The following is a 17,408-nucleotide window of genomic DNA, read 5'->3' as shown; positions in this document are numbered from 1 at the left end:
AAAATTTGTTTTGTTATTTATATTTTTACATGTTTTTTTTCAACATACTTGGCCTTGCGGAAGTATCTTCTGTGTCGCCCAGCATTATACAAATCCCATATAATAATCTAGTGGCAGCCTTAAGATCATTATTAACAGCAATGCTGGGAGAACACAGACCAGAGAAGCACAGAAGTGACGTCCTTTGGCCATATCCTATGCTTCATTGTGAACAATGCCCTGTGGAACTGGATGATGAATGCCACACAACACCAGGTACAATTAAGGGAGGTGAGAGACACTCAAGTGTCACGTCAAACCATTCAAAACCATTTACATCAGCATGGTCTGCATGCTAGATGACCTGCAAAGGTACCTGGCCACACCACCAGGCACAGGTGTCCTTGTCTTGCATGGGCCAAGAAGCAACTATGCTGGACGAGGGACTAGTGGGCCTCAGTTCTGTTTACTGATGAAAGTCGGTTCACGCTAAGCAGAAATGAATGTCGCCAAATATGTTGGAGAAATCAATGAGATTGAATAACATCAATAATCCAGTCATTGTGCCTCTGCATGAACAACAGAGGCCTAATTTCATCTTCATGGACAACAATGCGTCAGCTCATCAAGGTCGCATCATTAGGGAACGGCTGCTGGAGACTGGGGTACCTCAAATAGAGTGGCCTGCACTTTCTCCGGACCTGAATCCCATTGAAAACCTATGGGATCAGCTGAGCCACTGTGTAGAGGCTCATAACTCTGTACACCAGAACCTCAATGACCTGAGGGCTGCCCTTCAAGAAGAGTGGGATGCCATGCCTCAACAGAAAATAAGTCGACTTGTGAGCAGCATGAGACATCGTTGTCGAGCTGTAATTGATGCTCAAGGCCACATGACAAGTTATTGAGGCATTGCCATTTTTTATGGGGGAATACCCACCACTGCTTTTGGCTTTTGTTTCAATAAATAGTTTGAGATGAGGAAATCGCCATTGCATGCTTTTGCAAAAATGCCCTACTTTCATGATATAATATCACTGAAGTGTAAACTTTTTACATTTTCCATAAATTTTACCCGAAAGCCAAATATCCCTAACCTTTTGTGAGTAGTGTAAGTATTCAGACTTTTTACTCAGGTGTTAGTTGAAGCACATTTTTTGCATTGATTCTAGCCTCCAGTTATCTTGGGCATGATGCCACATGATTTGTACGTCTGGATTTGGGTATTTTCTGCCATTCATCTCTGCAGATGCTCTCAAGCTCTGTCAGGTTGGATGTGTACCCTTGGACAGCCATCTTCAGGTCTTCACTAGATTTGTTTGATTTTAAGTCAGGGGCTCTGGCTGGGCCATCAAAGACATTCAAAGAGTTGTCCCTAACCACTCATGTGTTGTCTTAGGGTAATTGTCTTGTTTGAAGGTGGACATTTAGGCCAGGTTGTGATCCAGAGCACTGTGGATCAATTAAGAACACTGTACGTTGAGAAGTGTGTCCATGTCGTGCAAGGTGTTAGACTTGTCTCCTCACAGCTCTAGCGGCCTACACTGCCATTTAGCTTTTGCTCATTCATCCTAGCCCACTGGACCTTATTAATGCTAGCCTTACTCTCCCTGTGCAGTGAGGTACCTGGCCATACCTTTTCTGTTGACTCAGCCTGTACGATCTGCCAGACACAGTCCGTCTTGTACGGCCATGCTGCTTGGGCTTTGGATCACACTCCCACTGGCTGGATCTCCACAGCAGACACCTGTGATGCAGACCATGGTCCTTATTGGACGCAGTGAACTGCAGGCTGAGCTGAGGCCTTGGCTTTTCCCGTCCTGTTGCTGGATCCGTCGGCCATCTTGGATCTTCTGCTCGGAGTCACAGGTGAGAGGGGCACCTCATACTAGACATCCACCTACCATCAGATCCCCTGTAAGCCTGGCAGTATTTCTTAGGTCCAAGACCTGATATAAACCCATAGTCAGTAAGTAGTGTCAGTACTACAAAAAGTGTGAGAAAAAAAGAGCAGAGAATAATATCTTTCCCTTAATGTATCGAGTGGAAGATTACTAGATTAGCTGTCAGAGCTTCTAGAGCTGGTTCTTACTGACTTTTTCAAGCCTTGCCCACCTTTTCTGCTTATACTCGAACTTTAAAGCCTCTGTTCAGGCTTTTATATACAATTGTTTACAAAGATTTCACTTCTCCACCAGCCAGCTGTGTTTTCCTCTCTTTTTCACATAACCTTGCTGCCATCTAGTGGGGAAAGGAGCTATTGCTTTGCCATTATGATCGTTCTTTTCAGCTACCACTAATGCTTAAATCTGGTTTCAACCTGGCCTTCATGCGTCTTTACAATAAGTATATAAAAAAATAATTTTTTCTATTTTGACGCCCACATCTCCCTTTTTTTTTATATACTTTTCCTGTGCTACCATGGTCAAAACTAAAGGAGATAAACATAACGCCATTCTGGATTCTTCAAAATCAAGCAAACATAACGGAGATATGGATAGGTTTTTGAAGACTCTCATAACGTGTTCTCCCAGCATGAATCCAAAATGCCCTCCTCTCAAACTGATGATCTATCTCAAGTGGAAGTCTCAGCCTCAGACAGCAATTCTGAGGTTTCAGATCGGAGGCCTGCACCTATCTCCAGATCTTTTCTTCAAAATGCGCTGTATACAGCCTTATCTCCTGTTTTATATAATCTTACAGAAATGAAGACAACTTAAAACAACTGGGCCGCAGAGTGGAATCGCTGGGGACTACCCAATCTATAATTGTATCTCATAGATCAAGCTCTATGTCCTAAGCCAGATCAGGGAAACCCCCTAAGGGATGTCATCTGCGAGCTCCTGGGTTATGTGGACACTGTATCTATTCTCTCTAAAGCACGGGATACACCAGAACTCCTCTATGAAGATGCTAAAATTATAATATTTCAAGATCTGGCTCCATCCATACTCTATAAGAGGCGTCTCTTAAAACCCTTGTTGAATATTCGCCGAGCTTGTAAACTACTGAGCTTTATTCTTTTGTCTTTGCAATCATAAAAAAGGAAGACTACTAGTGGTCTGCTCTCCCAAAGATTTGTCTTCAGTGTGGTCTAGAAATAGACCCTCTTGATATCCCCTCATAGATGCCGTTTCAACTGGAGGATTCTCTTCCTTCTATCCCTGATGTGGAAGACTGGCATTTTCGGGGCATGTCCAAATCACCAAAGATTGGAGTCGAGTGGATACGTTGGCAGTAACTTAAAAGGAATGTTTATCTCCTTGTCCGTTCTCTCTTTAATATTTTTTTGGGTCCCCCTGCCAGACAGTGATTAGCCCACCTCTGGCGGGAGTGGACATCTTTGATTGGTCTTTAAAACAAAAAGCTTACCTTATATACATGGCCCAGGTTTTCTAATTTCCTTATTGTGGGATCTGGTCGGCAGAACATGCTCCCTAGTCCTGGTCCTTTCCCCTCCTAGTTTCCTATTCATTTGCATATCCTTCCTTTCCCCCTTATTGCAGCATGCCACCCCGTGTACGATGCACAATTGATTTAACCTCTTTTTCTTTTCTATTTAGTATAACTATAGTGAAGATTAACTCCTACAATGTCCAGGGCCTGAACATCCCTCAGAAATGCAGCCAATTTATCTCTTCTCAAACGAGAAAAGTCAGACATCTTTTTGCAAGAACCACTCTTTAAATATCTACCCTTAACTGGTAGATTTATTCCCGGTGTTCCATAGCACTTACCCCACTTCTGCCGACAAAAAGGCATCAGTATAGCTATAAAGAAAAACCTCCCCTCTAAACATATAGACCCTGATTTATCATGACTTCACACCCTAAATCTGGCTTCAAAAAGTCACTAAATAGGGCTTTGGGACTTTTTGCATTCTTACTCCAGTTTTAAAATGCGGGTGGAAACGTGAGTGTGGTTAGCTGTGTTAATGAGTTTCACTACAGATTTATCACTAAGACTTTTTTTAAAAGTCACAATCTCAGTCCATTTGATAAATGTTGCATAAATAATGTCAACCCAGACTCAAGCAAAACTAATTTCAAATATTCTCCTCATGATAAATCCCCCCCTATAGTGTCTCACTCAGATCCTGAAGGGAGGTTTATTAAGGCCTCTTGCACATGGCCGTTGTGCAGCCGTTCCATGCAGCGGACCGGACCCATTCAACTTGAATGGGTCCGTGGTCTGTCCGCACCACAAAAAAATATGGCGTCATATTTATTTGCAGTGCGAAACAACAGAAAGAAACACCACGGAAGCACTCCGTAGTGCTTCCAGTGGTCCATTCCATGACTCCGTTTCCCATCGCCAGAATTGCGGACCCATTCAAGTGACTGGGTCCGCATCCATGATGTGGGGTGCACACACGGCCGTGTGCATACGGCCTTAAAGATACTTTTAGACACAGTTACTCCTGCATATATTTATACCCCTAACCAGGGTCAGGTTTCTTGGTTTTGCCGCGTAGTAAGAAAATTGTATGATTTCATTTTAACGATAACCTCTTTGCTGGAGCAGGGGGCTTAGTAGGTGAGATGCGGGCCACAGCAGTAGAATTCAGGAGGGCATGTGCGATCGCTGGCCAAGTACATGAGTACCTGATTCTCCCATAATTACCTCCTGAGAGCATTATGTACCCAGCCAGCGGCAGAGAGAAGGGTTTGGGTGGCCCCTGGGAAATTTCCCTGTAAGGTCTATGGCCAATCCTCCCATGACCCTTTACTATTTAGGAAGTTGCAAAGGTCCTGTTGTCTATTCCCAGTGGAAAAAGTCCTGGACCAGATGGCCTCCTTATCAGTTATTATAAGAAATTTTAGACGCTCCTCCCAACTTTGGGGAAATTGTACAGTGCTCTCTGCCTACTTGCCTCACCTTGGAAGCACATATTACTCTCCTTCATGGGAAGGGAAAAGATGTTCAGGAATGTGGAAGCTATAGAACCATTTATTTACTCAACTCTGATTTTGAAGTGGTGGGCTAAATTACTTGCAGATAGAACCAAACCTTTTTTAACCGCTTTAATTGGTTCAGAACAAGTGGTTTTGTTTCAGGCAGAGGGGGCATTCACAATATAACTAGTCTTATCAATGATATTTTTCATGCTAAAAAACACCCTCCTGACTCTTGTTACCATGGACGCTGAAATATTTGTAGTGGCTATTTTCAACCTGTATGCATCCGTACATGCTGCATTGTGAAGTAACAGTATGTTGTTCCTTCTTTTTCTATTTGAAATGCCAGAAGACAAGGTTCCCCACTGTCTCCTACCTTTTTTCATTCTCTCCATAAAAATGCTAATTCAGAGAATCCGTCTACACCAAGACATCCATGACCTTTAAAATAGGTTAGGGCTGCAGTAAACAATCATTTCAGTAATCGAGTATTCTATCGATTATTTTTTATGATTAATCGAGTAATCTAATAAGAAAAAATGAATTAATAGACTGTTTTCCTTTATAAAAACTGATCAGACCCCCTGCCATCAGTCCCCAACACCCTTCATTCCCCCCTGTGTGATCAGCCCAAGTGCATCAGTTCCCCCAGTGCCATCAGCTCTTCTATCCCCCAGTGCCTTCAGCTCCACTCCCCTAGTGCCATCAGCCCCTTCATGCCATCCATTGCCATGTCCCCAACTCCCCCAGTGCCATCAGAACAGCCCCTCTATGTCCCTTACTCCCCCATTGCCATCAGCCCCTCTATGCCCCCCAGTGCCATGAGATCAGCCCCTCCATGTCCCCCAGTGCCGTCAGATCAACCGCTCCATGTCCGCCAGTGCCAAAAGATCAGCCCCTCTATTTCCCCCACTCCCCCAGTGCCATCTGATCAGCCCCTCCATGTCCCCACTCCCCCAGTGCCATCAGATCAGCCTCTCCATGTCCCTCACTCCCCCACTGCCACTAGATCAGCCCCTCCATGTCCCCTACTCCTCCAGTGCCATCAGTTCAGCCCCCCCATGTCCCCCAGTGCCATCAGATCAGCCCCTCCATGTCCCCCAGTGCCATCAGATCAGCCCCTCCATGTCCCCGAGTGCCATCAGATTAGCCCCTCCATGCCCCCCAGTGCCATGAGATCAGCCCCTCCATGTCCCCCAGTGCCGTCAGATCAACCGCTCCATGTCCCCCAGTGCCATCAGATCAGCCCTTCCATGTCCCCCACTCCTCCAGTGCCACCACATCAGCCCCTCCATGTCCCTCACTCCCCCACTGCCACCAGATCAGCCCCTCCATGTCCCCCCCCCCCCCCCCCCAGTGCCATCAGATCAGTCCCTCCATGTCCCCACTCCCCGAGTGCCATCAGATCAGTCCCTCCATGTCCCCTACTACCCCAGTGCCATCAGATCAGCCCCTCCATATCCCCCAAAAAAAGTGTCACACATCTGGTATCGCCGTACTCAGGAAGAGTTGGGGAATGTGTTTTGGGGTGTCATTTTACATATACCCATGCTGGATGAGAAAAATATCTTGGTCAAATGCCAATTTGTATAAAAAAAATGGAAAAGTTGTCTTTTGCCAAGATATTTCTCTCACCCAGCATGGTTATATGTGAAATGACACCCCAAAACACATTCCCCAACTTCTCCTGAGTACGGCGATACCAGATGTGTGACACTTTTTTGCAGCCTAGGTGGGCAAAGGGACCCACATTCTAAAGTGCACCTTTCGGATTTCACCGGTCATTTTTTACAGATTTTGATTGCAAAGTACTTCTCACACATATGGGCCAATTGCCAGGGCAGTATAACTACACCACAAGTGACCCCATTTTGGAAAGAAGACACCCCAAGGTATTCCGTGAGGGGCATGGCGAGTTCCTAGAATTTAAAAATTTTTGTCGCAAGTTAGTGGAATATGAGACTTTGTAAGGAAAAAAAGAAACAATCATCATTTTCCGCTAACTTGTGACAAAAAAGAAAAAGTTCTATGAACTCACTATGAACTCACTATGCCCATCAGCGAATACCTTAGGGTGTCTACTTTCCGAAATGGGGTCATTTGTGGGGTTTTTCTACTGTTTGGGCATTGTAGAACCTCAGGAATCATGACAGGTGCTCAGAAAGTCAGAGCTGTTTCAAAAAGCGGAAATTCACATTTTTGTACCATAGTGTGTAAACGCTATAACTTTTACCCAAACCATTTTTTTTTCTTTGCCCAAACATTTTTTTTTTTTTATCGAAGACATGTAGAACAATAAATTTGGCGAAAAATTTATATATGGATGTCGTTTTTTTTTTTGCAAAATTTTACAGCTGAAAGTGAAAAATTTCATTTTTTTACAAAAAAATCATTACATTTTGATTAATAACAAAAAAAGTAAAAATGTCAGCAGCAATAAAATACCACCAAATGAAAGCTCTATTAGTGAGAAGAAAAGGAGGTAAAATTCATTTGGGTGGTAAGTTGCATGACCGAGCGATAAACGGTGAAAGTAGTGTAGTGCAGAAGTGTAAAAAGTGGCCTGGTCATGAAGGGGGTTTCAGCTAGCGGGGTTGAAGTGGTTAAACCACTCAAGTGTTGTCTTGCTGGAGAGGTACAGGTTTTGCTCAAGACTATCCCTGTATTTAGCACCATTCATCTTTCCCTCAACTCTGACCAGTTTCCCAGTCTCGGCTGCTGAAAAACATCCCCACAGCGTGATGTTGCCACCACCATGTTTCACTGTGGAGATGGTGTTTTTTTGGGTGATGTGATGTGTTGGGTTTGCGCCAGACATAGCGTTTTCTTTGATAGCCGAAAAGTTAAATTTTAGTCTCATCAGACCAGACCACCTTCCTCCATACATTTTGGGAGTCTCCCACATGCCTTCTCACAAACTCCCAACGTGGCTTTTTGTTTTTAGCTAAAAGTAATGGCTTTCTTTTGGCAACTCTGCCATAAAGCCAAACTCTATAGAGGGTATGGCTTATTGTCGTCCTATGTACAGATACTCCAGTCTCTGCTGTGGAACTCTGCAGCTCCTTCATGGTTACCTTAGGTCTCTTAATGCCCTCCTTGCCCGGTCCGTGAGTTTTGGTGGGCGGCCGTTTCTTGGCAGGTTTGCTGTTGTGCCATGTTCTTTCCATTTGGTTATGATAGATTTGATGGTGCTCCTGGGGATCATCAAAGATTTGGATATTTATTTATAACCTAACCCTGACTTGTACTTCTCAACAACATTGTCCCTTACTTGTTTGGAGAGTTCCTTGGTCTTCATGACAGTGTTTGGTTAGTGATGCCTCTTGCTTAGGTGTTGCAGCCTCTGGGGCCTTTCAAAATTGGTGTGCATATGTAATAACAGATCATGTGACACTTCGATTGCACACAGGTGGACATCATTTCACTAATGATGTGACTTCTGAAGGTAATTAGTTGCACCAGAGCTTTTTATGGGCTTCCTCGCAAAGGGGGTGAATACATACGCATAGGCCAATTTTCAGTTTTCTATTTCTAAACAATAGTTTTATTTATATATTTTTCTCATTTCACTTCACCAACTTAGACTATTGTGTTCTGATCCATCACATAAAATTCAGATTAACAAAACATTGAACTAGAGGCTGTAATGTAACAAAATACAAAAAAGGCAAGGGGGGGTGAATACTTTTGCCAGGCACTGAATATCACTGAGAAACCATTTTATGATTTCTCCCGAATTCTGGTCCATGTGGAAAAGTGAGAGTGAGACAGCACAAAATCTTGTTCTGCCAATTAAGAGATCTTGAGCTCCTTTTCCCAAGTGTTTAAGAATAGTGGTTTTGAGCAAGCCTGATTTAAGAGTATATGTTTGTAAATAATGGATGAGATGACAGTAAAAAAAAAAACTCTCTTTATTCATGATCCATAAAATACATCGGCTCAGAAGTGCGGAATGCCAAATTGAGGCTTAGTTTGGCATTCTGCACATTTGAGCCAATATATTTTAAGGATCGTGAATAAAGAGAGCATTGTATGGTGAGTGCCACATTGTTTCATCTTTTGAAGTTTGGATTCTAAAGTATTACATGTAGAGCACCACCTATCCATTGTTCAGCCTTCAGCCTTTCCTGTTTGAAAATCTACTTTTTGGATCACATCCCAAGAAGGGTGTGATGTCTTGGTCAAGGCTAAGTAAAGTGAGCCTTGCCTGTTTGCACCAATTCAATGATCTTTAGAGATGAAACTAAGGACCATATAGCTGAAACTCAAAGGATATTGGGGGAATGTACTTAGAGGGTTTAATTGGGACAAGAAACCTTTCTCTAGGTTGAGAGCCGCTGTCTGAGAGCAGAATAACAGCGTGCCTCTACTAAGGTCGCTTACCAAAATCTTTTGTTGGGGATAGGGCTTTTACTTGGCCTATAAGGGATATATCATTATCTACATGTAGGGCAGAGGTAAGTGAACTAACTAGCTGAATCCATCTCACCTTTTACTCTCTGGCAGTCTTTAGAACTGCAACTGTATCCAGAAGGTGGATCAAACCACAAATGGTGTCTCTAGGCTGGTCAACAGTGGCAGGTCTATGTCCAAGTGCTCTTCTTATTGATGAAATGGGCAGTACATTCTGGCTTAACACAGAAGTGAAGATTTGGCATACGGTGTAAAGTAAGGCTTTTGTGGACACCAACTACGGGATCCCTCTAAGTCGCACGTTCTTCCTGCGGCTTCTATTTTCCTGGTCTTCCAGGTGTAAAAGAGGATTGTTAAGCTAGGATTTGTGCATTTGAAAGTTGGTGTGCAGCACCATGCTGCCTTGTATGATTGCAGCCTGTGAGCCCTCTGGCGCAGCTACCATTTTGCCTATTTGCTACACCCTAGTCTTAATGTCGGCCCGTTCTCTCAGCACAAATGAAAGAGCTTGAGCGACAAAGTGCTTTATGAATGACCTGGATAATGGCCATAGGGTCAGACTCTCCCCCAGGGTCTGAAACGGTGCTGGAGCTACCATCATTTAAATCTTCAGGAGCACACAGGTCAGCCAACACCATCTTGCCTCTGCCTGTGGAGGAAAATTACTTTTTATTTAGGTATTTATCAAGCTTGATTTAAATCTTCTCTGGCTTAGGGGTATACTTGAAGTCTCTGCCTTGTTCAGTTTGTCCATAATAGCAAGAGCTCTGTGCCGCAAAAAAATTGCTTGGCCTGGCGATGTGTTGAGGAACTCTGGGATAAAGCATCCATCACAGTGCATGGCAAGCTTCGCCCATGGAGCTGCTACTATTAGAGGACTCGTCTACATGAAGATAGTATGTCTTAAAATGTTTGTCCGGCCTGGTCGACAACCTCTTCAGTCTAGACCTAATCCCCTTAAGTACAGGAACATTATAAAGGGGGGGGGGGCATAAAAAAGGAAAGCTCATCTGTCCCCAGTCCCACTGCTGCTCTGTTCATTTGGTCCATGGGTCCCGTGACTGCTACAGCCAATCACAGGCCTCACTAGTCACAGTGGCTAAAAGGCTACATCACAGTAGTCATGTGATTGTCTGTGACAATTGAGGCCTGTGATTGGCTGCAGTAGACACAGGACCAAAGCAGCTGGAAGCAGAGCAGCAGCAAGTTTTCCTTTCTTTATGTTCAGGGAGGACAATTCTAGACCAAAGGGTCTGTCAGCTCAAAGGCTGGACAGCCACTTTAATAGTGTATATGGACATGGGTTATGCCATCAGTAAATAAAAAAGAAAAAAAATCTAATATCCTCAATCAGTAACACAAAAATTCAAAATGGTTGTATCTATCTTTGCTTGAGAAAGATCCCAGGAAGCAGATCGAAACGTTGCATGTCTGGTTAATAAAGTCACTTCATTTATTTTACTTCTTGGATGTGCCATGGAATTTCTTTGATTTATTCATTTGGAGCAGGATCTTCTCCTCAGCCACTGGCACTCCACTTATACGCAAGAAACTGCAGTGCTGCCCAACTCTCATTTTTTATCTAGGTAGACAGATATAGTAGATTGGAAGGAGAGATGGAGTGAAGACTAAAAAGATTAACTGCTGTTGTGAGAAACCTCTGCAGCCCCCTTGAAGAGTGCAGGGTAAATACGCTGTATCTGGGTCTAATAGTGGTCTATCCTCTTCAGTGATGAGTCTTGGACACAATGATTAACAGAGATTGGTGTGCAGAATATGTGGGCAGCTACATGAAGAGGACTTAACAAGAGAACGTCCCACCGTGGTGTGGCATAATGTACTGTAGCCAGACCCCTCTAGTCTTCATTTTAGATACACTAACAGCTCAGCATTTAAATTTATTTGGTCATCGAACCAGTGGCATGTTCATTTCTCAAAAGTGGCTCAGGATCCATTTTTCAACAGGACAATGACAGGCTGGGTGTTGCATGTGCTACTGTGAGCAGCTTGGCCTAAATGTGCTACCATGGCCTGTAGCATCTCCAGACTTGTCTCCCATTGAGCACATCTGGGGCTTCATTGGTCGTCAATTGCAAAGGGACCTGTCAGCAATAGATCTTGATGATTTGTGTGCCCAAGTGATTTCAACATGGCCAAACATTCCTCAGACAACTATTAATGACTTTGCTGATGGCACGCAAAGGAGTGTAAGTGTGCGTAGTCATACTTGATACTGAATTAATTAATGAATATTTTGTTTCCATAGTTTTTTTTCTAGCATTTGCATATCATTAATATATCTATCTGTCCTGTTATTTACATAAGTCCATGGCTTTTCCTTCTTGGTGTTACAATTTCAGTATTAAAGAGTCTATAAAAGAATGGGTCATAAATATCAAATCATCGAGCTCTAACACCTGGCACCCCTACCAATTTGCCATTTTTGGCAGCTACTCAAAAACAGTGGATGAAGATGAAAGAAGAGTTCTGTGTCCACTTTGTAGTGGCCGTCCCCGGTTTCTGCAGCTCAGCTCCCATTTAAGTGAAAATCATAAAGAGACATTCTATATGATTTATAAATGCATAAACTATTACTATTAGGGAAAAGACGAGCGTGTGTCATGCTGCCAGTCCGCAGCCCAGCACCCGGCCTGAACTCCCAACACTGCCATAGCATTATATTGATGCTATGTATGTCACGGCGCGGTGTGGGTGGTAAACTCCACACCAAACACAGGAGGGAAGGGAAAAGGTACTAGGCCTGGAAACTAGGGAAAGGGGAAAGGTTGCCACCTAGTGAATCCCTAGACCAAGCCCTGACTACTATCCGTATGAACAGACCTCGATGGTAGAAATGTTCATACGCAGTAACCTAGAGCCCTATCTAACCCTAAAGGTCCCTGGAAATAGTGTCAGGACAAAAGAAGACCTGTTCCTTCCCAGATGAAGGAACAGGAGACTCCCTCAGGCCTTATACGAAAACATAGGGGAATACAACAAACTAGAGATAGGAAAAGACACTTAACTCCGAAGGACGCTGACGAGCTTGGGGACCAGTTTGGGGAGATTTTACAAAAAACTGTATTTTATAGGCCTGTCCAAAATGTGGTGGAGTGAAATGCGACAAATTCCTAAAGAGACACAGGCCACATATTTGCCTGTCAGTGTGCTAAATTGCAAATTGATGCCATCTATCAGCTGGCACAGATTTATGCTATATTTAATGGCAAGTTCCAATAAATGAAGAGCGCCATATGTGACTTTTTCATGTACGGTAACTCTTCTAGTGGAAAAAGGAATTATAATTTCCTTATTTTCCATTTTTAAGTTAGTCGCTGTATTATTAGCTTTTGGTGAACATACTGTACATCCCTGAATACTTATTAAAGGGGTTTTGCCACAAGTAAATGTTACATTACTATAATTCAGCATGAAAATCTGGTTACTTTTGTAATTTACTTTACATACTCCAGTAGTGAGATATTCTGTTTATTTTATTAGCAACCCCTGGTGTATAATCTGTGAAGCCATCTATTAAGGTAGATCCTTCAACTGCCACCAGCCATATCTATAGTTAGAAGCTGTGAAGGTTAGGGAAATAGCTGTAGCCAAAAGAACACACCCTGAGCAGACAGCCTGAAGAAAATCTAATAATTGGAGCAATGAATGGGGAGATTTCTGGATCGTCTTGAGGTACAGGACTGGTTCTAGCTTATGACATAACCCCTTTAAAGCCATAAATTATTAAATCTTATCATGGTAAACTTGAAAATAACTAAAAATATATATATTTTAAATACATGAATGTAAGTACTTACGGATGTATTTTTTAGAATATGAAAACATATTAGCACGTTTTGAGTTTGTTTTGTTTTTATTTTTTAATCTCTTTAAAAGGTATGATGAATTCCAGCCAATCTCTCCTACACCTTTTTGTGGAACTGATAGTCCTACTACCTGTGCTACTTACTATAATACATCCACAGCCAAGGCTGATCTGCTCAACAGAATGAAAGAAGTGAGTGGAGCCCAAGGGAAAGACGTAAATGTGACAGATGCAGAGTATGAAGAGGTGAGAGCGCTGCTCTTGTGCTGAAGTTAATTTCTATTAGTGTGTGCAATGTTTTCTGGTAATCTTTGTTACTTTTCTGTTGGCTTAGCTGTTTATATTTTATTACCCCATCCACTGAATTGGCAAGCTTGGACTGGCAGTCTACTCAACTGGGCAGATTTCTGGTCTGCTATTCATGGTTACAGAGTCCCTACCTTGTCAAGTTCAAATTTTCTTGTTCCTATGTACGGCAGAGATTAACGCCTTCCCGACATTGGCTGCCGGAGGTTGGGTCTGTAAAGATGTTGCCCGATCAGGAGCTGAGTGAGAGCCATAGCCACTGGCAGGACTGCCATCAGAAATTCAGGACCCCACCCTCTGTTCCGGCTCTTCTCATATTCATAGTCTTAACAGCCATATGCCCTTGACCACTGCATACAAAAGGTTTGTAGAGGGAGGGAGATCCCTCTGTCTCTCCATCGGCCCTCCTCCATCCTTTCTATCCTACATCTACTATATACATGGGAAGATGTGCTGTCCACAAATTTTTACTGGAACATAAAAATGCCATCAGCAGGCAAATGAGCGTTTTCTTGTTTGCCAACCTCAGAGCCTTTTACATGGGCAGTGGTCAGAAATAAGTTTGTTCTGCCGATAATTCGCCCATGTGAAAAGGCCTTTGAAGGCACTTGCTAAACGACAGATACAGCATTGAAAATCGGGGGCAGTATTGCTGTTCTTTTTCCCATCTTCCCCAGAAAGAGTTAATAAAAGTTAATCAGTAAGTTTATGTTACCCCAAAATAGTGCCATTAACCCTTTAGAATGCTGGAGATAACATGGGGACAATGGATAATGCGGTCCGAGGAACAATAGACCATAACAGCGATGGCGACCTAAAGCTCAGCACTAACCAACAGCTGAGTACTGCAACCTGATATAAACCAGCATTGCGATCCTAATTAGATAACAGGCAGCCGGTAAGCTATATTTTGAACTGAGGAGACCCGCTCAAGATCAAGTAAGTTCAGGAGTGGATATATTAAGTACACAGTATCGGAACATTTAGGCCCTTTGCAGACAAGCGTTCCTCCCGCAGCGAGTCCGCATCGCAGCTCCCGGCCTGACCTCCCAGCGCTGCCGGGGATCACATAGCATTATATTGATTTATGATGCTATGTAACCCTTACAGTTTTGGAATGTTTTGGATAACATTATGTCAGAATGGTAAGGGTTACATAGCATCATACATCAATATAATGCTATGTGAATCCCGTCCGTGCTGGGAGGTCAGGCCGGGTGCTGCGATGCGGACTCGCTGCGGGAGGAACGCTCGTCTGCAAAGGGCCTAAATGTTCCGATACTGTGTACTTAATATAGCCACTCCTGAACTTATCTGATCTCGAGCGGGTATCCTCAGTTCAAAATATAGCTTACCGGCTGCCTGTTGTTATCTAATTAGGATCGCAATGCTGGTTTATATCAGGTTGCAGTATTCAGCTGTTGGTTAGTGCTGAGCTTTAGATCGCCATCGCTGTTATGGTCTATTGTTCCTCGGACCGCATTATCCGTTGTCCCCATGTTATCTCCATATTGATTCTTTTAGGGGAATCACAGATCTGCCAGAAAAAAAAGGGTGTAGCAGGAACAGGAACGTGGTGCAATGTTCCTGTGTGTTAACGCATAAAAGAACAGATGAGAATATGTCCACATGTAAATCTGCAGCAGCACAATTCACCCCAAATAATGTCGCTGATTTAAGATCTGCACTGCAGTCCAATTTATGCTTTATATATATATATGTTTTTTTTAATTGAAGGGGTTCATTCACGGCTTGCAGGCTGACAGTTAATTTTACAGCCAGCAGGTGGTGCTCTTACATAAAGAAGAGTCTCCCTGACAGCTTTTACGTTTAAGGGCTCATGCACATGAACGTATTTTCTTTACGTGTTTGTTCTGTTTTCTATTTTTGCGGACTGTATACAAAACTATTTCAATGGGTCCGCAAAAATAAAAGTGGAAGTTACCCAGGGTGCATTCCTTTTCCGTATGTCCTATTATTGTCCGCATTACAGACAAGGAGAGTACTGTCCTATTAGGGGCCAGCTGTTCTGTTCTGCAAAATATGGAATGCACACAGACGACATTGGTATTTTGTATGCGGATCCTTTTTTTGGGGGACTGCAAAATACATATATTCGTGTGCATAAGCCCTAACACTGTTATAGATCCTTGTAGCAGGGTGCTGCAAGGATTTATCACAGCCAGGCCGCTCCTGTTGGTCTTGGGACTTCTCCCTGTGACCACAGCTGTCTATTGACCGCACTTTCACAGCAATCTGCAGTGGCACGGGCGCTTTTATATGTCTGGTTACAGATAGCAGCCTAATGCCGCAACGTATAAAGTCGTGCGGTGGTAGGCAAAAGGTTAACAAGCTGCAGTGACCTCTTTTGTCATCTCTTCTTTAAAACTCTTGCTCCTGTACTCTGGCGGTATCTGGTTTTATGAGAATGCTATGGACTCTAAGGAGAGGTTATAAGTGGTTTATAACTTTAGCTATAGCGTTACTTAGAAAAATGATGTTAATATATGCAAGTGAGCCTTTCAGGGCAACAGGAGCTTTGCCATTACTCCTAAAAGCTCTGCTGTTGCGCCGTGTATTTTGCACTATGGTATTGCTGACCCCGCCTACAACATGGGGCCACTTTTATTCTTTTTTTTCCAGGGCCACTTTAAGTTCCTAGTCCTCCCCAGGCTAGGTGTGATGGCATTTCACTGCCTGATCCTGTCAAAGTCAGAGGGTGCAGTAGTTACAGAGGGAGCTGAGCATCTAGGAGTAATGGCAATGCCCATGTTGCTCCTAGAGGCTCATTTGCATATATTAACATAATTTTATCAGCAATGCAGGCATATATGGACATGGACCAACAAAGATGCATTCAGCTGCCAAGCGCATTTGCAAGTCAGCCAGTTTCATAGGTACAAATTTACTGACAGATGCCCATTAAGGCCACCGTTATCTAGGTGTTTACTATGATTAGGAGCTGTATTGGCTCTAAATATGTAAACATTCCAGATTATTGTTATTTTAGTAAGTTATAATATGTCTGATTTTCAGTGTCTTGCTTTTTCTATAACAGGTGCAGCTAATAGAAAGCATTAGCAGAAAGCTTTCTGTCCTCCACAAAGCCCAGCAAGAACTTCAAGAGGACATTAGTGCCAATGCAACTCTTGGCTGTGAGTTGGAGAATCTGCTAAAAAGTGTTTGCAAGCCCAATGAGTATGATAAGTTTCGAATCTTCATTGGGGACCTGGACAAGGTGGTCAGCTTATTGTTGTCCCTATCTGGACGTCTCAGTAGGGTTGAGAGTGCCTTGAACTGTAAAGACCCAAAGCCTTCCATGGAAGAAAAGGTACTGCTACTTTTTAAAAGTAACTGTGTGTTTATGCTAGTGGTGTTTTTTAGTGTAGTTAAAAAACACAGCCTGCTCTAGGTATGGCATTTTTTTTTACTTCCATTGTATCCCTAGGGTTCTTCATAGGACCTTACAGGATAAATTGCAGGGAAAAAAAACACCTGTACATTTCCCCAAAAAATGGTGTTAACAATGCTTGAAACTCATGGCATTTTAAAAGCAGTTAAAAACAATTTAAAAAGTGTGTGTTTTTGTTTGTAAAAAGAACCTATCAACTTCTTGTGACATGTCTGTTTAAGGAACTATTTGCATTCCCTACGTAATACTAATAACCCATCTTTTCTTATGACTCTGTTATTTCTACTAGAAGTTTATGAATGAATTGCCAGCAGTCAACTGTTAACAGTTTGGGGGTGTCCCTGTACAGACTGACACTGTGTCACGCTTCTGTGTGGGAGGGAAGCTTGCACCGAACGTAGGAGGGAAAGGGGTGAGGGGAAAAGGCCAGGAAAATAGGCAAAGGAGCAGGTCACCTCCTAGAGAAACCCTAATAAAAGTCCTGACTGACTGCCAGTATGAACTGACCCCGAAGTTAGGGGAGTGTATACACAGGAACTTAAAGTCCTAACTCTCCCTGTAGGACCCTGGTACT

General features: G+C 43.1%; 1 protein-coding gene across 4 annotated transcripts in view; it reads left to right on the top strand.

Moving 5' to 3' along the window:
• SHROOM4 (shroom family member 4) overlaps positions 1–17,408 on the top strand; it is a 140,797-nt gene that overhangs the window by 118,424 nt on the left and 4,965 nt on the right. For all 4 annotated transcript variants that reach the window (XM_044306642.1, XM_044306641.1, XM_044306640.1 and 1 more), the window contains 2 exons: positions 13,188–13,362; positions 16,481–16,753. In XM_044306642.1, coding sequence (XP_044162577.1) covers positions 13,188–13,362; positions 16,481–16,753 — 448 coding nt within the window. The remainder of the gene's footprint in view (positions 1–13,187; positions 13,363–16,480; positions 16,754–17,408) is intronic.

Source organism: Bufo gargarizans, chromosome 9 (assembly GCF_014858855.1).
Source record: "Bufo gargarizans isolate SCDJY-AF-19 chromosome 9, ASM1485885v1, whole genome shotgun sequence".
In the NCBI taxonomy this organism is placed as follows: domain Eukaryota; kingdom Metazoa; phylum Chordata; class Amphibia; order Anura; family Bufonidae; genus Bufo; species Bufo gargarizans.
The sequence above is the reverse complement of the archived record's forward strand: the minus strand, read 5'-3'. Positions and strand labels throughout refer to the sequence as shown.